At 42.1% G+C, this 19,100-nt stretch overlaps 1 protein-coding gene across 2 annotated transcripts in view; it reads right to left on the bottom strand.

Moving 5' to 3' along the window:
• Positions 1–2,414: 2,414 nt before the first annotated feature.
• LOC118397100 (coatomer subunit delta-like) overlaps positions 2,415–19,100 on the bottom strand; it is a 34,676-nt gene continuing 17,990 nt past the window's right edge. The window contains exons 1-10 of one of the 2 annotated variants that reach the window (XM_035791570.2): positions 15,160–15,726; positions 13,691–13,954; positions 13,246–13,425; positions 12,934–13,139; positions 6,890–7,051; positions 6,562–6,727; positions 4,727–4,874; positions 4,481–4,589; positions 4,021–4,225; positions 2,415–3,878 (exon numbers count right to left, since the gene is read on the bottom strand). In XM_035791570.2, the coding sequence (XP_035647463.1) occupies positions 3,789–3,878; positions 4,021–4,225; positions 4,481–4,589; positions 4,727–4,874; positions 6,562–6,727; positions 6,890–7,051; positions 12,934–13,139; positions 13,246–13,425; positions 13,691–13,954; positions 15,160–15,162 (1,533 nt within the window). In that variant the 5' untranslated portion in view covers positions 15,163–15,726 and the 3' untranslated portion in view covers positions 2,415–3,788. Of the gene's footprint in view, positions 3,879–4,020; positions 4,226–4,480; positions 4,590–4,726; positions 4,875–6,561; positions 6,728–6,889; positions 7,052–12,933; positions 13,140–13,245; positions 13,426–13,690; positions 13,955–15,159; positions 15,727–19,100 lie in introns of those variants that run through there. The other variant, XM_035791569.2, reaches the window with a different exon arrangement.

Raw genomic sequence — 19,100 nt, 5'->3', positions numbered from 1 at the left:
TGACTGAACTGGGGCCCATTATCCGAGTCAAGACTTTGCTTTTTTTTTCAAAAGCCTGATGTCTTGAGATGTTGCTTCATTATATTCACATAATTTTCTTTCCTCATGATGCCATCTATTTTGTGAAGTGCACCAGTCCCTCCTGCAGCAAAGCATCCCCACAACATGATGCTGCCACCACCGTGCTTCACGGTTGGGATGGTGTTCTTTGGCTTGCAAGCATCCCACTTTTTCCTCCAAACATAACGATGGTCATTATGGCCAAACAGTTCTATTTTTGTTTCATCAGACCAGAGGACATTTCTCCAAAATGTATGATCTTTGTCCCCATGTGCAGTTGCAAAACGCAGTCTGGCTTTTTTATGGCGGTTTTGGAGCAGTTGCTTCTTCCTTGCTGAGCGGCCTTTCAGGTTGTCAATATAGGACTCGTTTTACTGTGGATATAGATACTTTTGTACCTGTTTCCTCCAGCATCTTCACAAGGTCCTTTGCTGTTGTTCTGGGATTGTTTGCACTTTTCGCACCAAAGTACATTCATCTCTATGAGACAGAACGAGTCTCCTTCCTGAGCGGTATGATGGCTGCGTGGTCCCATGGTGTTTATACTTGCGTACTATTGTTTGTACAGATGAACGTGGTACCTTCAGGCGTTTGTAAATTGCTTCCAAGGATGAACCAGACTTGTGGAGGTCACCAATTCTTTTTATTTCTTGGCTGATTTCTTTTGATTTTCCCATGATGTCAAGCAAAGAGGCACTGAGTTTGAAAGTAGGCCTTGAAATACATCCACAGGTACACCTCCCATTGACTCAAATGAGGTCAATTAGCCTATCAGAGGCTTCTAAAGCCATGACATAATTTTCTGGAATTTTCCAAACTGTTTAAAGGCACAGTCAACTTAGTGTATGTAAACTTCTGACCCACTTGAATTGTGATACAGTGAATTATAAGTGAAATAATCTGTCTGTAAACAATTGTTGGAAAAATTACTTGTGTCATGCACAAAGTAGATGTCCTAACCGACTTGCCAAAGCTATAGTTTTTTAAGAAGAAATTTGTGGATTGGTTGAAAAATGAATTATAATGACTCCAGCCTAAGTAGTATGTAAACTTCCGACTTCAACTGTACGTCATGTGGCTACAGCGTTTCCTATTGCTGCTTAGGTAGATTAGCTTTACATATACTGCACACAGCCACAAAATGTTTAATTTCTTGGGTGCATGTTTCGCCAGAATACTGAGTCTCTGTCTTTCCTGAGACTGACTTCGACCCCAGAGTGCCCTGCATGGAAACGAGAATCATTAGGCGTCGAGTTTCTAGCACTACCACCCTGTCGCCTTTGTTGTCAACCTCTTCCTGCATTGTGAGTTTGTCTCTATATGTCCAGTAGTCCCTCACCAGCATGGGCATACTCTTTCTTGTGTCTGGCCAGCTTCTTAGGATAAAATACTGAAGCATTAACCCTTCATTCCCCTCAAAGGTTCTGTCAGACAGGCATGTGAACATCCCTTTTATCCTGTCTGCTTACGACCCCCCGGCAGTAGCGGGGGAGTCTGGGCCTCGCGCATGCATGCTGTGCGGGCACTGGCTGCCTATGTGGAGCGGACACGGTCAGTGAGAACAGACCAGCTCTTTGTCTACTATGGTGAGTCTCCTGGGGGCTGGGTTATCAAAGCAGAGGCTCTCTCACGGGATCATGACACAATTACGACAGCATACCGCCTGGCTGGCAGGCCAGTGGTGGGGTCTGTGGTGGCACACTCAACACGAGGTGTGGCTGCGTCCTGGGCTCTACTGAGAGGAGTGCCCTCGCTGGTATCTGTATTGCGCCCAGATGGGCTTCCTCTTGCACCTTTGCTAGGTACTAAATCGGGTAAATGTGGCACGTCCCTCTGCGGTTGGTTCAGCGGTCCTGGGCATTGCCTCCCCTTCCGGGGACTGTGTCTGGACACCCCTACGCTGGGACTTCGCCGCTGGCTGGCCAGATCCCTCTTGCACCGACAAAATCTGGTACGGGTATTCCAATGTAGGGAAACATAACGGAGGTTACGTATGTAACCATGATTATGTGAGCTATATGGATCACTCTAATCCTCTACGGTGCTAGAGGAGCCTCAAAAATGATGTAGAGAACATGTGTCGTGGCCATGGGGTCTATATATAGGGGTGGACCCCAGCCGTGACACAGGTAGATGGGAGTAACTCTGTAAATCCTCACCTCGGATGTATCCCTCAGCTGTGGAGTGATACCAATATATTGGAGTGATCCATGTAGCTCACATAACCATGGTTACGTACATAACCTTTGTTTTGCCCCATAGTTGCGCATGCATCAGATTTGTTGCTGAACAACCAACCGGTCTTTAACGTCATTGCAATGCATTAACTACCAAAAAAAATCAAGACTGCAAAGTTGAATAATACACTTTAATCAATTAAAGATTTTTTGCTTCACATTTTATACTGGAATGTTATGATTCCCCATCTGTATTTCTTTACAGATAAAATGTCCCATCTAGCCATCTTCAAACCCCATTATCCAACCAACCGCATTGAAATTCTGGGAATACAAACAAAACATCAAAACCAAAACATATGAAACCACTACATGTTGTCCTTTTGATTAAGTGGATTTTAAAGATCATCCGTTCATTATGGGAGTAAATGACTGGAGTCATCAGAGGGGGAGGTGGTGTCACTGGCAGGAGAGTCCTCCTCGCAGTAGGACCAAAGTATTCCCTCTATTGATGGTTGTTTGATATGAACCACAGTATATTGGTCGGCTCTTCCTTTTCAACAACTGATACGTTTGTAAATAGTCAACGGCGAGCTTGCTATGGAGCTTTTAAATGATTACTTTTTTGAGAACTTCTATATCCACAAACGCAGTGGTTTGCCTTGTGAATTGGCTGCTTACTCTTTTCCATCTTAACAGTTTCTCAATACCACAGCCAATACCTAAAGCTACATATTGAGATTAATCAATCTAATGAGAAAAAAAAATGCCTTTAGTGGGTAAACAGGTGCCATTAAAATGGATTTGCCGTGAACCTGCAGTTATGAAACAAAACCATTAAAGACCACCTAGGCAGTCCCACTTTCTTCAGAATCTGGTCCAATGTATAAAATACAAAATGTCTCTGGTAGAGGATGCATAACTCTTTTGGAGGTGGGGATGATTTTAATTACTCAACCTCAATAGCAGGGAAGATGAACCAGCTGAATACCGACTAGCTCCTCAGCCAACACAACAGGGTCATGTTCATTAGGCCCCAAATGGAAGAAAACTGACTGAATAGGGAGGGACTACCTGGACTTATACAATTAGAAAGGCTAATTTTATTTTTCCTCAAAATGAGAAAATATATTATTTTGTTTTCTGTTGCAAAACAGTGCTTATCTTTTTCCGTTTTGTGTTCTAGTGAACATGTCCCTGATGCTTGTCTGTAGCTAGTACGGTTTCTACCCCACCACTTAACCAAGAGCACCACCCATCTCCCTTCCCTGCTGCCCCTTTAGACCTCGTGTTTTGACTTCAAGCCTCTCCTCGGCGAATAACAGCGTGTTTCGCTGCCCGTTAAATTGAACTCTATATATACACACACACTGTAGATCTTTTTCTCTATCATACAAACATAAATACACCAATACTGCGCTCCACCGCGGGAAGGGCTTTTGAAGGGCTGGATCCTGTTGATGTGTACAGTCTCAAAATGTTCCACAGGCGGGCAGGCAGGCGAGTATTTATTTTGTCTTCTCTGGAGCTTTGACGTATACATTTTGTTTTTTACAGGATCTCGTATTTGTCGACGAGGAACGAAGTTTCTAAAGAGAATTTCACTGGTGCGTCTCCTTCTACGTGAGTCACTTTGGCAACCTGAGGGAATAGGAGGGGAAAGAATCAATGTAACGAGTGAAATGCAGGGATCGCAAGAGCATTGTGTTCCATCATTGACCATAGGCCTAAACGGCCATAGTTAGTAAGCTTCGAAGTAAAAAAAGAAAAAGATGAAACTTGCCTGTATGTCGCAGTAATTGCGTTTGGACACAAAGGACACGTTGACGGGGAAGAAGTCGCTGGGTTGCCCGGCGACACTAAACTCCAGGCTGCCGCTTTTGTTTTTGGCATCTATGACGGGTAGGCTCCACTCTAGAACGTTCCGTCTGCTGTCGTGCTTATACTCTCCGTCCACGTCTCCAACCACGGGTGCCCCAACTCCAGATCTGCACCAGGAAATACAACCATATACTGTAAACAACGCAACCATCAAACTTTAGGCTGGTTTACCTGGTCACAAATGAACCATAGTCTTATACTAAAAACCAGCTCAATGGAGAAACTCCATTACCCATACTTCTTATTCCAGGGCTATGCTTAAAAATCGGTCTCTGGGAAACCGGCCAAAAGAAAACCCAGCAAGGTTGTTATACAGTCAACACATTACAAGAAAAGTCATTTTTAATCACCCATGTACTCACGGTATTGGGATAGCAATAACTACGTCGTTCAATTCAAGGCTCTCCTCCTGCAGTTCATATTCTATGTTCACGTCGCAGCCAGTAGCGCTCTCTGAAGGCCAGCAGTTTACTACAGGCAAAACGAGGCACAATGACATTTAAAAATAGACTGTCGTTAACACTGAATAAATCCTACCACAGTAATTGCAGATCGAAAATGGTGCCGGCAGGACGACGGGTGGAGAAAGGCATTGGAATGACACTCACTGGTTAGAGGTATGAGGGCATCGTCTGTGCTTTGGAGTCTCCACTTCAGCACCCCTACGTCGTTGTCGAGGGGGAAAGACTTCTCGGCGTTCTTTAGACCAATCACAGAGTCTGAAGTGAAGAGCTTCTTATCTACGTTGGGATGTGTCTAAATACCAGGGGAGATACAATCAATTCCAACACAGTGGACATACACTACCTGGGCAAAAGTTTTAGAGCACCTACTTTATATACATATATTTTTTTACTATTTTCCAAGTTGTAGAATAGTGAAGACATCAAAACTATGAAACAACACATATGGAATCATGTAGTAACAAAAAAAAATGTGTTTGAGATTTTCTTCACCTCCCTTATCCAACCTCATTTGCACACACTGTATATAGACTTTTTTCCTATTGTATTATTGACTGTGTTTATTCCATGCGTAACTCTGTGTTGTTTGTGTCTTTCTGCTTTGTTTTATCTTGGCCAGGTCACAGTTGTAAATGAGAACTTGTTCTCAACTAGCCTCCCTGGTTAAATAAAAAATAATAAAGAAGCCACCCTTTTGCCTTTTGCTGCAAAGAAACCAATTCAACCATGAAGGTCCGATTCATGCAGTCTCCTCTGAACAGTTCATGTTGACATGTGCCCGTTACTTGAACTCTGAAGCATTTATTTGTGCTGAAATATGAGGCTGGTAACTCTAATGAACGTATCCTCAGCAGCAGAGGCAACTCTGGGTCTTCCTGTCCTGTGGTGGTCCTTATGAGAGCCAGTTTCATCATAGCGCTTGGTGGTTTTTGCAACTGCACTTGAAGAAACTTTCAAAGTTCTGGAAATGTTCCACATTGACTTACCTTCTCGTCTTAAAGTACTGGACTGTCATTTCTCTTTGCTTATTCAATCAAATATATTTATAAAGCCCTTCTTACATCAGCAGAAACCCAGCCTAAAACCCCAAACAGCAAGCAATGCAGACGTAGAAGCACGGTGGCTAGGAAAAACTCCCTAGAAAGGCCGGAACCTAGGAAGAAACCTAGAGAGGATAGGGCCAGTCTTCTTCTGGCTGTGCCGGATTGAGATTATAACAGAACATGGCCAAGATGTTCAAACGTTCATAGATGACCAGCAGTGTCAAATAATAATAATCCCAGTGGTCGTAGAGGGTGCAACAGGTCAGCACCTCGGGAGTAAATGTCAGTTGGCTTTTCATAGCCAAGCATTATTTGAGCGGTTGCCATAACATGGACTTGGTCTTTTACCAAATAGGGCTCTCTTCTGTATACCACCCCTACCTTGTCACAACACAACTGATTGGCTTAAACACATTAAGAAGGCAATAAATTCCACAAATGAACTTTTATCAAAGCACACCTGTTAATTACAATGCATTACAGGTGACCACCTCATGAAGTTGGTTGAGAGAATGCCAAGTGTGCAAAGCTGTCATCAAGGTGAAGAATAATATCAAATTATAGTTTGATTTGTTTAACACCTTTTTGGTTATTACATGATTACATGTGTTATTTCATTTCATAGTTTTGACAACTTCACTATTATTCAACAACATAGAAAATAGTAAAAAAATAAAGAAAACCCTTGAATGAGTAGGTGTTAAAACTTTTGACCGGTAGAGTACATATGTCTGATATGGGATGAATTGTTACAGAAATCTTTGAATACATTAGGCCGTGTTCAGAATGAGCACACGGGGAGAAACATTTTGTAATCGTGCTGGGGTTATTAGTCAAATAAGAACACTGGATTTTCCCACAACGTTGTGCCCTACTGGACACCATCCAGGAGTCTTTACAAAAGGTCATGGGTCAGTCAGGATCTGAACAACTCACCTGCAGTTGTACTCCCTTCTTGTCGTAGTTGTTGACCATCAGGCGGATGCGGCTGACCTTGTCGTCGGTCACTCTCAGGGTGATCATGCCTAGGAGCTCCATGTTCTGTAGACCGCCGTCACGTCCACAGGTCAGGCTGATCTTCTCCTCAACTCTCATGTGGACACTGATGAAAACATACACAGGTGTCAAGATTGAGGTTTTATCATCACACACATTGCAATCACACACGGGAATTATGTCAATAGTAAAGCACATGCACAGACATTGAATGCAAGATAAACCTTGGCTTACTATCAAAGATTAAAACTTAAGAGGAATAATGTACCTCTCCACATTAACTGGTGGCGGTAGGACATTGGACGCAAGCGAAGGCCTTTTCCCTGTGTTGGACGTGATGGTTTCCCCCTCCCCCCTGAGCTTGTCCACAAAGTTGTCCACCTCTTTCCCCCTGGCGCCCAGCTTGAGGGCTTTGCTGGATCCGGTCGGCCTGTGGGAAGACACACGATCGTCAGTACCAGCATCTGTATCCCAGAGTTTCACAGTCAGGTCTAGGGCTTTCCCAAAATTGTCAGCTGGTGATTGTCAAGCAAATAACTATCGGTCTCACAGTAATTGACCGTTAATTAATAAACACATTTAGGATCTCCTGGCTTCCACCTATTAATAAGCCATTTTAAAAAGTCTAATAAATCCATGTAATATTGCCTACTACACCTTCCCAATAAATCCATTATTATATTAGACAGGTCTAAAGAAGTATGACATGAAGAAAATGCAGTCTATTTCAGAAGAAAAGGTGGCTATGCCAAATGGCTGTGGGCTACACTAGTTCATTTAGCAGACAAGATTTGCTTAGAATTCCATGGCATTATTTTATAGTATGAAGAATACAATTGAACAAAGCTAAATAAAATATGATATTTTCTCAAACGATTTGAGGGAGTGCGCACACTATTCTGTGTTGAGCGGTTAACAAAGAAATAGGTACTCCTATATGCTTAATTTAGAGTTATTCATGTAACTTTAGTTGGACTATATGTTTTTATTTTTAATACATTGTAAGGCTGCAGGATGAGACTAATGATGATTTGAAAAAAGTTGCTTGAAAGGCATGAGCTCTGCTTTGTTTTTTTTTGCGCAAAAGTCGAATTCACAATTTCCCAAGCACTTGATAATGCCTCGAATTTCACGGAGGCATCCCCTTTATGGCCGTAACGCACCCCAGAAAATCCATTCCTTTAACAAAAAGGCCCGGACTTGTGCGTTGTGCCCTGCTCCCAGAGTGGGCTGCGCAATCCAAAGCGTCTCTCACTCACATGGCTCGCTGTCACGTGGTCCGCTATTTCTCACAGGCTACAAGTGAAGACCGACATCGGGGACGCAACTGCACACGCTTTTATCCAATTCCGAGATGCATATTGAAGATATTGGATGAACTGTCCACATTTACTTTTCGTCAGCCAACAAGATGAGTAGGCCTAACGAACAGCAAAAGCACTAGCCAAAGTCAATCTACTATCCCCCATAGTATAAACGTCAACCTATTTTGTGCGAGAAATAAGTATTCCAAACAGTCTGGGACAGTTATGGAATGCGATAGATCTCAAATTAATACAACCACTAGCTTCAAAATAAAAAAATTATGCAATGTGGCTGACACAACAGATCAGAACATTTAGCTTAAAATGTTGATAAACTATTAGGCTATTTCTTCACATTATAAGCACAGCAATGTGCGCATGGTAGTAGGCTAAAAGCGCAAATGTTTCCCGGGAAAACACCAGTATCAAAAGTGACCGAAAAATGTAATTATGCATGTAATGCTATTATTATAAAGGTGCATTTTTATGGTGAAAATTAACTTCACCAAACTTGAAACTCATGCGCTGCTTATATATGCCAGTTAGGCTCTACACCCCTTGTAAATGTGCTTCATTTTTAAAGACGTTATTTGGCCACTTTACTTGTGATACAAACCTTATTAAAACATTTAGGCCTATAGGCTAGGCTACATAAGGTGTGCGACTATGGTTCGAAAGAAGGCAGCAAAGGCAAAGGCATCGTTTCTTATGCTGAGCATCATCCACAGGTGATAGGCTAATATTGTCACCCGTCAGACTATTCTTGGTTTAATCTCGTCTTTACATATACTAAATAATAATGTGTGTGTGATATTTGTTAGAACGGACCATTAACATGCACCTGTATCGAAACAGGGGCAGCGGGGAATAAATACATGTCATCTTTGCGCTTAAATAGCGAACGGACAACGCATTTCCCAGTGGTTTATTTTCATGGCAGCCAGCTAGGCCATACTCCTGATCTAAATATAAGCAATGTGCTTAATATTAGGAAATTTGAGAAATCAATAATAGGCCTAGCTTATAGAAAGCTGATGGGATCCTCTTCTTTTTATTAGCAGCCATCACACTGTTTTCTCCCTATTTGCATAGCCTATTAGAAATGTTGCACAACATGAGCTGATGGGCTCTCATTAACCCTTTCATGCGTGAGTTCCAAATATCTCTAACAGTCGCCCCAGCGTGAGTTTTTTTATGCACGTGATGTTAGAATGTTCTCTCCATTCCAGAATGTGATTGATACGTAACAGTACATTTGATCCGCGCTGCCCTCAAACAAAAGCACGCAGCCTGTTTATATTTATAGGTTGTTTTAACTTCTATTTCAAATGATTTTCAAACAAGTCTTTCTTTTCTAAAAACAGTTTGAATTTAGGTGTGTTCCGCCTCCTCATTCATTCACATAGAAATAGTCATTTTTACTTTTGCGGATAATTACATTTTTTGGGACATTTCTGAAACAGACAAAATTCCCCACGCACTTCCCAATTGTTTGTGCAGTTCACGTCTGCAGACATTTGCTCATCTCCCGTCAGAACAGGATCTGCACACGTGTTCACATTTTCTATTCCACATTTCTATTGTAGCGTACTGTATGTATGGAGCATAATATATTTGTGTATATTCTTTATCACCGCGGACACGTGAGGTAACGTTACTCATTTTATAACCTTTATGGTGTTATAGTCAATCGTGCTTATGTAGCCACATTCTTCTATTAGCTCTGTAAAACAACGCTAAATGCGTCAGAGAAGTATTATCTTGTGTTGCATTTTGAAGCTACCATGGCCTTATGACTCTCAAGTGGTGCAGCGGTCAAAGGCACAGCACATCAGTACTAGAGGCGTCACTACAGACTCCCTGGTTCAAATCCAGGCTGCGTTTCCATCAAAGTAAGTGCCTTATTACGTTATAATAGTTATAATAATAGTTTCCGTATGCCGTTTTTGCTGTAGATCATAATATATTCCTTATAACTGCGGACACGTGAGGTAACGTTACACATGTTATAACCTTTATGGTGTTATTGTCAATCATGCTTACCTAGCTACAGTATTCTATTATCTCTGTAAAACGATGCTAGTTGCGTCAGAAAACTATTAGCATGTGTTGTATTTTGAAGCTACCCTGGCCTTATGACTTCCAAGTGGCGCAGCGGTCTATGGCACTACAGACACCCTGGTTCAAATCCAGGCTGTATCACAACTGGCTGTGATTGGGAGTCCCATAGTGCAGCGCACAATTGGCCCAGCGTTGTCCGAGTTTGGCCGGTGTAGGCCATCATTGTAAATAATCATTTGTTCTTAAATTACTTGCCTAGTTAAATAAAAAATATGACCATGGTTTGTTTATTTGGTCTATTCAGCATAGCTCTGTTCTGCCCTGCCTTGCCCCCTTGTGGAGCTCAAAAGTTAGTTTCTTACTGTTATAACTCAAATCTGTGATTTTGTCAATGCAATAAACTATTTTTTTTATAGCAGTGTTTATTATGTTACTTCTTTGTAGTAATTGTTTTATTGCTATATCCTTATATTGTATTCTAATGAATAATTCCTCTTTATTCTGTACTTTCAGAAACCAGAAACATTATTTGCCAATATCATAACTGGAGCTGGACATCTTTGGAGCTGAAGAATGAGGACAGATTTTGTATGCTAACGTACACTCCTTAACAGTTGTACTGGATGAAAACACAGCAAGAAAACACATATGCCAATATGTAATATTAATCTATTTTATTGTAGTACTGGTAGTTGGTTCAACAACTTGTTTTACTAGAGGACAAAAAACTGAATATGCATAACCCATATTTAATATCCATGCAGTGACTGAACAACAACTGCATTTCCACCCCCATCTCTAAGGCATAGTATCATGGCTGCAACAACACTGAATGGCGCAGAGTGGGAGGTCACGTGGTTGACTGCCGGCACGCGCTACTTGTATCAATAAATCACTATCAGAAAATGTTTTGTGTGGTAATTATATGTGTATTTACGATTTTATTCACATGTTTTCAATTCTAGGTGACAAATCATGCATTCCGATTCTTGCACAGATTGTAATGGGCACATATTATGTGTGTAAAATACCTTTTTGAAGGTTGTACCGATTATGATGAGCTAAGCTAATTCCAGCTGTGTAGCTGGAATTCCAGCTGTGACATACAATGCATTCTGGGATTCACGTCTGTTTGACCAAAGATGTTAGAACAAAATGAGGTGAGTAAGAGGTCACCAATTTTTTGAGGACTTCCGGAAATTAATGGTGGGATGTGAACGACGGTAGATGACACACCCCTTCAACATGCATACTACAAACAGACCAAACTCATCTCGTCTTCTCTTATTATCTTCGGTTTCTGTGAGGAAAAAATGCATGGCTGCACGCTGAAACTAATCGTCGGATTACTTTCGATTTCTATAAAGTGTTTTACATAGTTATTTCGATCAATGGTGAGCTCACTCACCCGTGATGTGATTAATTATATACAGTAATTGCTATTAGCTAATTCATATTGTAGTTTACGTCAGCCGAGAGTTAGAAAATATGACTGCTTGTGTTGGGTCAATCTTTCCTCAGCGCTAGGACAAATGTAGCCTACATTTTTCCGGTTAGGATGATTGTGTTATGCTACATCTTCTTCTGTGAATATCTGAACAATGCATCCAAAAATAAACTGCTGACATTCTGGACATAACTTTGTAAGGACTGTGTTTGTGTAAATAGTTTCTGAAAAAAGTGTGGCCAGCTCAAACGCTGATTGTTGCGTCATTCCAAACTGCCGTTCTAAACGAGCATTCTAAATGAGTGTTCTAAACACACGGGTGTGATTGTACGCTTCAGGGACCACTGCAGAACGATCACACCCGTGTGATGGTAAGTGTGAAAGGGTTAACTGTTTGATTAGATTTTTGAAATACATTTGCATTGATGTTAGAGTGATTAGAGGGACAAAAGAGTGCTGAGTACCAACCAGGCTGTTAGCAAGTTTGTTAGGCCGCTGATGACCAGCATCAGAGCTTGGAGAAGCCTAATTACCGTGACTAAATGTTCATGTGGAATTTGACTGCCTTCATGACTCGCTGTAACATGGTAACCGCAACAGCCCTAGTCAGGTCACGTTCAGGGTGAGAAATGAACACCCGCCATTTGCGGGCAGAATTTTGGGCATTGGCGGGAAAGAATGTCTTTCACCAGCCACATTGGTGGCCGGTAGAAGTTGGTTGAATTGACGAAAGGCTACTAAAGTGTTTCTTGTCTAGTTACATCATTTTTGTTCAAACGCCAAGTTGTTTTTCCAACATTATTTTGCTGCAACTGTCTGTTGCTAACACAGATGCAGAGATTCTCAATAACCGTTACCATGGTAATGGCCCCCCTTGAAGAGGCAGCTGAAGATTTGTCTCACATAATGACTCAAATGTGTCTGGGTTACACACTCCAAAACCATTTTATTCATAAAATTTATGTCATGTCTTATCATTAAAACACTCACATATTTTAATTGTGCTCAATTTATTTGTGTTCTCATAAATATCAACTTATGTACTCTTTGTAAAAAAAATGGCAGTGTCAGAGCTCTGACCTAATAACAATAAATAAGCCATTTCACTCAGCATTTTGTGGCAGGGCAGGCACTTTGTTGATTCTTAATGTTCAGTTGTAGAACAGTTTATTTGTTTCACTATTTTAACTAAATGATTGCTTTTAACATACACCGGTTAAAAGACTTAGGTCACAAAAATGAAATTGAATGGAGCAATATACCACATTACTTCTTACTACGAATACATTTCTTGTTTTAGAAACAACACAAAAGACGTGGCTGGTCGATTTTATCATCTAACTGCCACAGTGGTTGTTGGACCAAAAATACAATTTCCCACCCTGGTCACATTATCAGGACAAACTGGGCCCTAACTGCCAATCACTGTGTATTGGAGCACAGTCTAAGACAATTATACACACAATCAAATTCAACACCGAAATTCCATAATTTCCGTACCTGACTGGGACGGTAGCCATCTTGGGTTTCTCGGGTTCGATGATGGTGTCTGTGATGATGGACCCTGAGGACATGCTGCTCATCCCGGCACTGCCGAAGCCGCCGAAGCCCGGCACCTTCTTCCCCGAGCGCTCGGCGTCTCGCCTGATCTGCTGCAGCTCTTTAGCCTTTCGCCGCATCTCTGCTTTGGCCTCTCGCTCCTGGGTCTGTGGGGACCGAGCAGGTGAGGGGGAACGTTTAAATCGTGGTTGCTATAAGCTAATGCCACACGTCCTCTGGACGTTATGGCCGTTTTAGCAACAAGTGTCTCACCTCTCTGACTGCCCGGAACACCTTCTCCTCGTGAGAGTCCATCTCGGTGAAGGTGCGGATCTGGGCCAGGTTGACGTTCTCCCTGTAGCCCAGGGCCACGATCTCGTCAAAGGCGAATATCAGGTCAAAACAGTGGTCTGAGATTTCCCCTTCCTCCAGCACACGGCAGTACTCTGGGATCTGAAAACAGAAAAACACAATTGAATGCTTCCATATCAAACCAAAAGTCATAATACCGTTCTAGTTTCTAGTGGGATATGATCCCATTTGAAGTTATTGGTGGGATGGATAAACTCTGAACTCGTAAGCAGCAATGGGCTGCTATAGCATAGGGTTATCCCCTGTGCTACTCCCAGCCTGTTGTGTGTGTGTGTGGGTCCTGGATACTATGGCTGCAAAATCTCTGTGTAATGGACCAATAAAGATGCGTCGGATCATATCATACCACGCGTGAGAAGAGCCGCAGCGTCTCCAGGTCTTCCAGGATGTTGCTGTTCTTGGTGGTGACCAGCACCATGTAGAGCTTCTCCAACGGCTGGTAGACGTAGCGCACGCTCTCCGTCTCCACAAACGTGTGCTGCTTGCCCAAGCCCATGAGCTTGGGGAAAGCAGCCAGCAGGCCCTCGACACGCGTCCGGGTCATCTCCACAAACTGCCGTGACACGATGGCTTTGCCTGCCTTGGTGCACACCGCCGCTGCCAAAAGCACCTGCAGCGAGCAGAGAGAATCACAAACATCCGTTAAGAAGTGGGATGTCTCCATTAATGGATGACAGCGTGATAGACAGGGTAACCATATGTGGTACAAAAATAATGGGCCAAGAAAGGTAGTTATGTGCCAATTTACTTAGAAAGCAGATTCCGACCCTATCGTTAAGCTTGTTTACACACTGAGCTGCACTGGGGTCAGAAAGCAATGATAGTTACATTAAGACACCGTGAAACCAGCGTGTGATATGGGTCGGAAAACGTACCTCAATGCAGGGACGGGATATGCTACGGCTAGCTAGCATGAGGACAAAAGGGTAGTTTCCCAGGGGGGAAAAAAAGCAGTATTTCAATGTTCTTGATCTATCAGGGTGTAAAGGTAAAATGTGGAGTACAGTGGCATATCCCATCCCTGCATTGAGGTACGTTTTCTGACCCATATCTCACACAAGCTTCATGGTGTCTTAATGTAACCATGATTGCGTTCTGACCCCAGTGAAGTTCAGTGTGTAAACAAGTGTAAAGATAGGGTGGGCATATGCTGGCTACAATTTGCTACATGTGAAAAATCACTTACCATCACAGAATACCAGGACCAAGGCACGATAACGCATTGATCCAAATGACTTAAATTTACTAGACTTAAATTTACTAGATTACGCAATGCAAATCAATCACAATGTCATACAGCCAAGATCCATTGGTTGACATATCACGATAACTAATGTTAGCTAGTTAGTTAACTAGCCTACCAAGGCCAAGTATTTAACGTTACCTGCCGACATAGCTTAACACAGTTAGCAGACAGCCAACAGTAGACAACCAGTGAAATGTAAAGATCAATCTAGCTAACTTAGTTAAATTGTAGATAGCTAGTTACCTAGTAAACTTAGCCAGCTAGCGTCAGCTAGCTGCACTGTCACCAAGCACTAGTAGCTGACATTTGTGGTAACGTTAGCTAGTTAACTGCTAGCTTACTAACATCGATACGTTACATTACATTACAACGCTGCTAAGTAATAGTAGCATTATATAGTTAATAAGTTAGCAAATAACCTTGAGTGGCTACCTTTGTGGTTGTTTGTCAAGTGAAGTTTAATTTGCTTCTCAATTCATTGTGCCAAGGGGCTTGCTAATGATAGCAAGCTAACGTTTGTTGTTATGATTAAGCTAAGCGGAAAATACTTGAAATGTGACTGTGCTCACCATTGTTGGTCTCTCTTTAGGAAAACGATCTTTAATCTCAGATGGTTAGGAAAACGATCTTCAATCTCCGATGGTGTTTGCTCAGTCGAGTTCCAGTAAATCTAAAGCGCCTTTAGAAAGAAAATATAGTTGGATAGCTAGCTAAACTGCTTGTTGCTTGTAGTGCTTCAATGTGAGTTACTTCAATATGGCAGCCAAGCAGAGCCACGTCTCCAAGCGGCGGAGTTGCTTCCTTGATAAACCACTCGTTCGCTTTGTCGTAGAAAACTTCAGAACGTCAAAAGTTGCGCGATGTGTGCTTGAACCAAAGAAATCGAGCACAGATAGAACGAGACCGATATTTCACCGGATGTAGAAATGTGAAGCATCCTCTTGGCGTTTCATCACAATATCAAATATGGTAGTGAGAGGAAGCCCACTGGCCAGCAGTGGGAGAAGATGGAACCAGGTGGATTTTGGCCGAGATTCTGCACATTTTCTCATCGATGAAACATTTGAGCTCAATACAGTTTTCTGTTCCCAACACTAAAATCTGTTATGAACAGAGTGGAGAAAGTTTTGTAGACTTTACCCTTTACAACATGTTTTTTTTTAAAAATTGCGTTATTTAGAAGGAGTGCAAAGGGGAATTGAGTTATTGCACGTGTGCACTTCACAGAGTAAGCGTTCCCTAACGGAAATATGCAGATACATGCGAGAACGCGCCAATAGGATCTCACTAGCTCATGCTTGTTTCTGCCCACCTCCTTACTTCTTCTTCCCACGATGACGCACTTGTTCCCATTGGAAATGACTACCTTGGTTTAGTTATAAAACTCTTTGGATCACATCCAACTTGTAAATGCATACACTGCCACCTACTGTACTGGTCCGTGAGGTAATTCATGTACTACCAACATTCAATTATTTGATCTGCTAATACTAGTTGGGGAAAATGAAAGTTGCCCTGACAACTATTAGCACTCTAAAAAAATCCACCACCCCATTCCACTATTTAACCATATCTAGTCTTACTCCAGACCGATGGTCTGAGAGTACATGACACTAACACCCTCTACAACTGTTCTGCAGTAAATCCCCCAATCCCAAGTACTTCTTCGCCACCGCAAACTCTATTTTCTGTGACTTTCGATCCACTTCTGCAATACAATTGACAGCCATGGCTATAAATGCTATAAAGTCCACCTTAATGAGGCACATATTCTTCCCATCACTCTCTCTTGGTCTTTGCCTACTCACACGAATCCTCTCAGGATCCCTCACCTTGTACCCATCTTTCTCTACCACTTTCTTCACTGCTTCGGCATACAACACTTTCTGTACTACTATAACTCTGGCTACCTCAATCTGCCTTTCTCTCACCGGACACCTCCGAACGCCAGCCCCATGGGCACCCCCAAAACTGAGACATATAACTTTCTCCACCGATACCACACATCCTTCATCTCATGCCCACCGGCACACTTCTCACATCTCCCTCCACACTGCTGCAACATGCCCATAAACTTGACACCTAGAACACTTTTTTTGTGTGTGTGTGTTGTCGGAACAAAAACTCTCACAGGAAATTGACACTTCCTACCTTGACATAATCTGGTATAGACTCAACATGACAGATAATGTCTTCTCCGTTTCCCCATGCTCTCCACCGGATCTACGTCTCACCAAATGGTGGGCGTTACAGACACCGGGAATCTTCCATTTCAACTGCTCCTCCTCAACACTTAATGCAACCCCGTTATCACTCCTTTCAACGGCGCCCTGCTCCGAAGAGCAAAGCAAGTTGCAAATCTTGTCCCTAATCATGTAATCCACAGCGCCCGCTCCTTCTGGGCGGAGGAAACACGATAAATCATCACGAGTCCACTCCGAGTCACCTTCACCAACCTCTTCTCCACCCAATCTGACACCACATATGGATCAGCCAAAATGCAAGGATTCATTCACTCTATAAATCTCACTCGCATTCAGCCAGAATCATCCTTATTCTCCCCAGGATGAGGACTGAACTCGGCGGTCCTCACAGAACTACTGGAGCATGTATCCCTCTTTTTGCACATGATGCCAGTGGCAAACAAAAACAAAAAATGTGGGATGCATGCCAGCAAAGCCACTACACAACACTAAACAATACATTAATTGCACGAAAACAGTGACAAACGATGTCCACAAACTGTTAGGGCCAACTGTACATAGAGATGTCCGAACAGCAGTCTCAACACCTTACCACTGCTACACCTGGCTATCAGCGGAGCCTTGTCTGGCAGCGAAACAGTTCATTCAGTCTAATTTACTGCCTTTAAAAAAAACATGGCTGATATGGCTGACTTGCTTAAACAAATGTGGTTTCTACTGACAATTGAGATCTACAAACTATGGCATAAGGGGATGACAAGCAGATAAGAGGTGATCCATAATTTCGATTAAGACATTAATGAGCGAGCTAGGATGACATAATCAAAATAACTATTTGTTCAGCACTTTTGAAATGTACAGAGACAGAATTCAGAACATGGGCCATTCTTGCAGTGTTCTCTGTGTACACCAAGTCAGAACCGTGATAAATAAAGGGGATATAAAGCAGACAATGATAGCTCTAACAATATTTGATGATCATATTTCTCTAAAACAGGTTATAGGCTACATGTGCACTACAAAGTCAGAACAGTAGGTGAAATGAAGAGGTGAAAATATACAAAATTACTAGGGTGAAGCACACGGGCAACTAACAGCTTACTACAGAACATACACTTAGTATTACTTTCTTAGCTACAGTATAAATATCTCTCTGGTATATTACATAATGTATGCATAAAGCTCTTTTGTGAAATAATTCAGACATAACTGTAAGGAAGAGGAATGTTGACGTTGTTCTTGATGTTTTTGACAACAGGGTGTAATGAATACGATGGGAGACAGAGTGCTGGTTTCTAGCGCAAGGCGCAGCAGGTGTTTATTAGCAAAGGACCCCAGGAAGAGGCAGGTAGCTGGGTCCAGGGACAGACAGAAGATCATACACAGGGACTCCAAAATGGAAACAGTACATGCAGCGAAAAGGCTAATGAAGTCTTGGAGAGCAGGCAAGAGGTATACGACAGGAAATCTGACAGGCAGGGAATAGGCAAAAAGGCGTCGTTGGTGAGGACGGCGCTCCAAGTAGACCTTGTAATAAAAACAAACAATACCTCACATTGATGGGGTGCAAAGAACTGAACCAAATAGTGTGTGTAAATGACATACAGGTGTGTGAAAAGGTGGTCAGAATTCAGGTGATTGGGATCTGGAGAGTGTGTTCAGGGGATCTACGTTTTTGAGAGTGTGAGTTGAAAGCAGACATTACTCAGGGGTAATATTCTTACATATGAACAATTCATAACATTGAATGAGTTTCCAATACCTTTCAGACAGTTTATTTCTGTGATCAAAGCCATTCCCAGTGGTCTAACTACACTAATAATATATAATAATAATAATAATATAATATAATAATAATATAATAATATATGAATGAAAACTAATCTAAGCTTTGGTAATGATCATAAATCTTATCCAGAACTTAGTTTGGAAGGCGTGGGCTTACTTGAGAAATCTTGTTGTAGTAAATATATAAGACAAATTTTCCATTCACAGAACTTGTCACGTTCATTGGAATGAATATCGGACCAAGGCGCAGCGATGTTGAGTTCAAATAAACAAATAAACTAACAACGAACCGTGACAACAGAGATGCTACGTGCACTAACTCAAAACAATACCCTATGAACCCAGGTGGGAAAAACAGCTACTTAAATATGATCCCCAATGAGAGACAACAATTACCAGCTGCCTCTAATTGGGAATCATACACAATCACCAACATAGAAAAACAAACCTAGAACCCCACATAGAAATAATAAACTAGACTAACCCCCCAGTCTCGCCCTGACCTACTCTACCATAGA

Source organism: Oncorhynchus keta, chromosome 18 (genome assembly GCF_023373465.1).
Source record: "Oncorhynchus keta strain PuntledgeMale-10-30-2019 chromosome 18, Oket_V2, whole genome shotgun sequence".
Classification (NCBI taxonomy): domain Eukaryota; kingdom Metazoa; phylum Chordata; class Actinopteri; order Salmoniformes; family Salmonidae; genus Oncorhynchus; species Oncorhynchus keta.
This window is presented reverse-complemented; position numbering and strand designations above follow the sequence as displayed.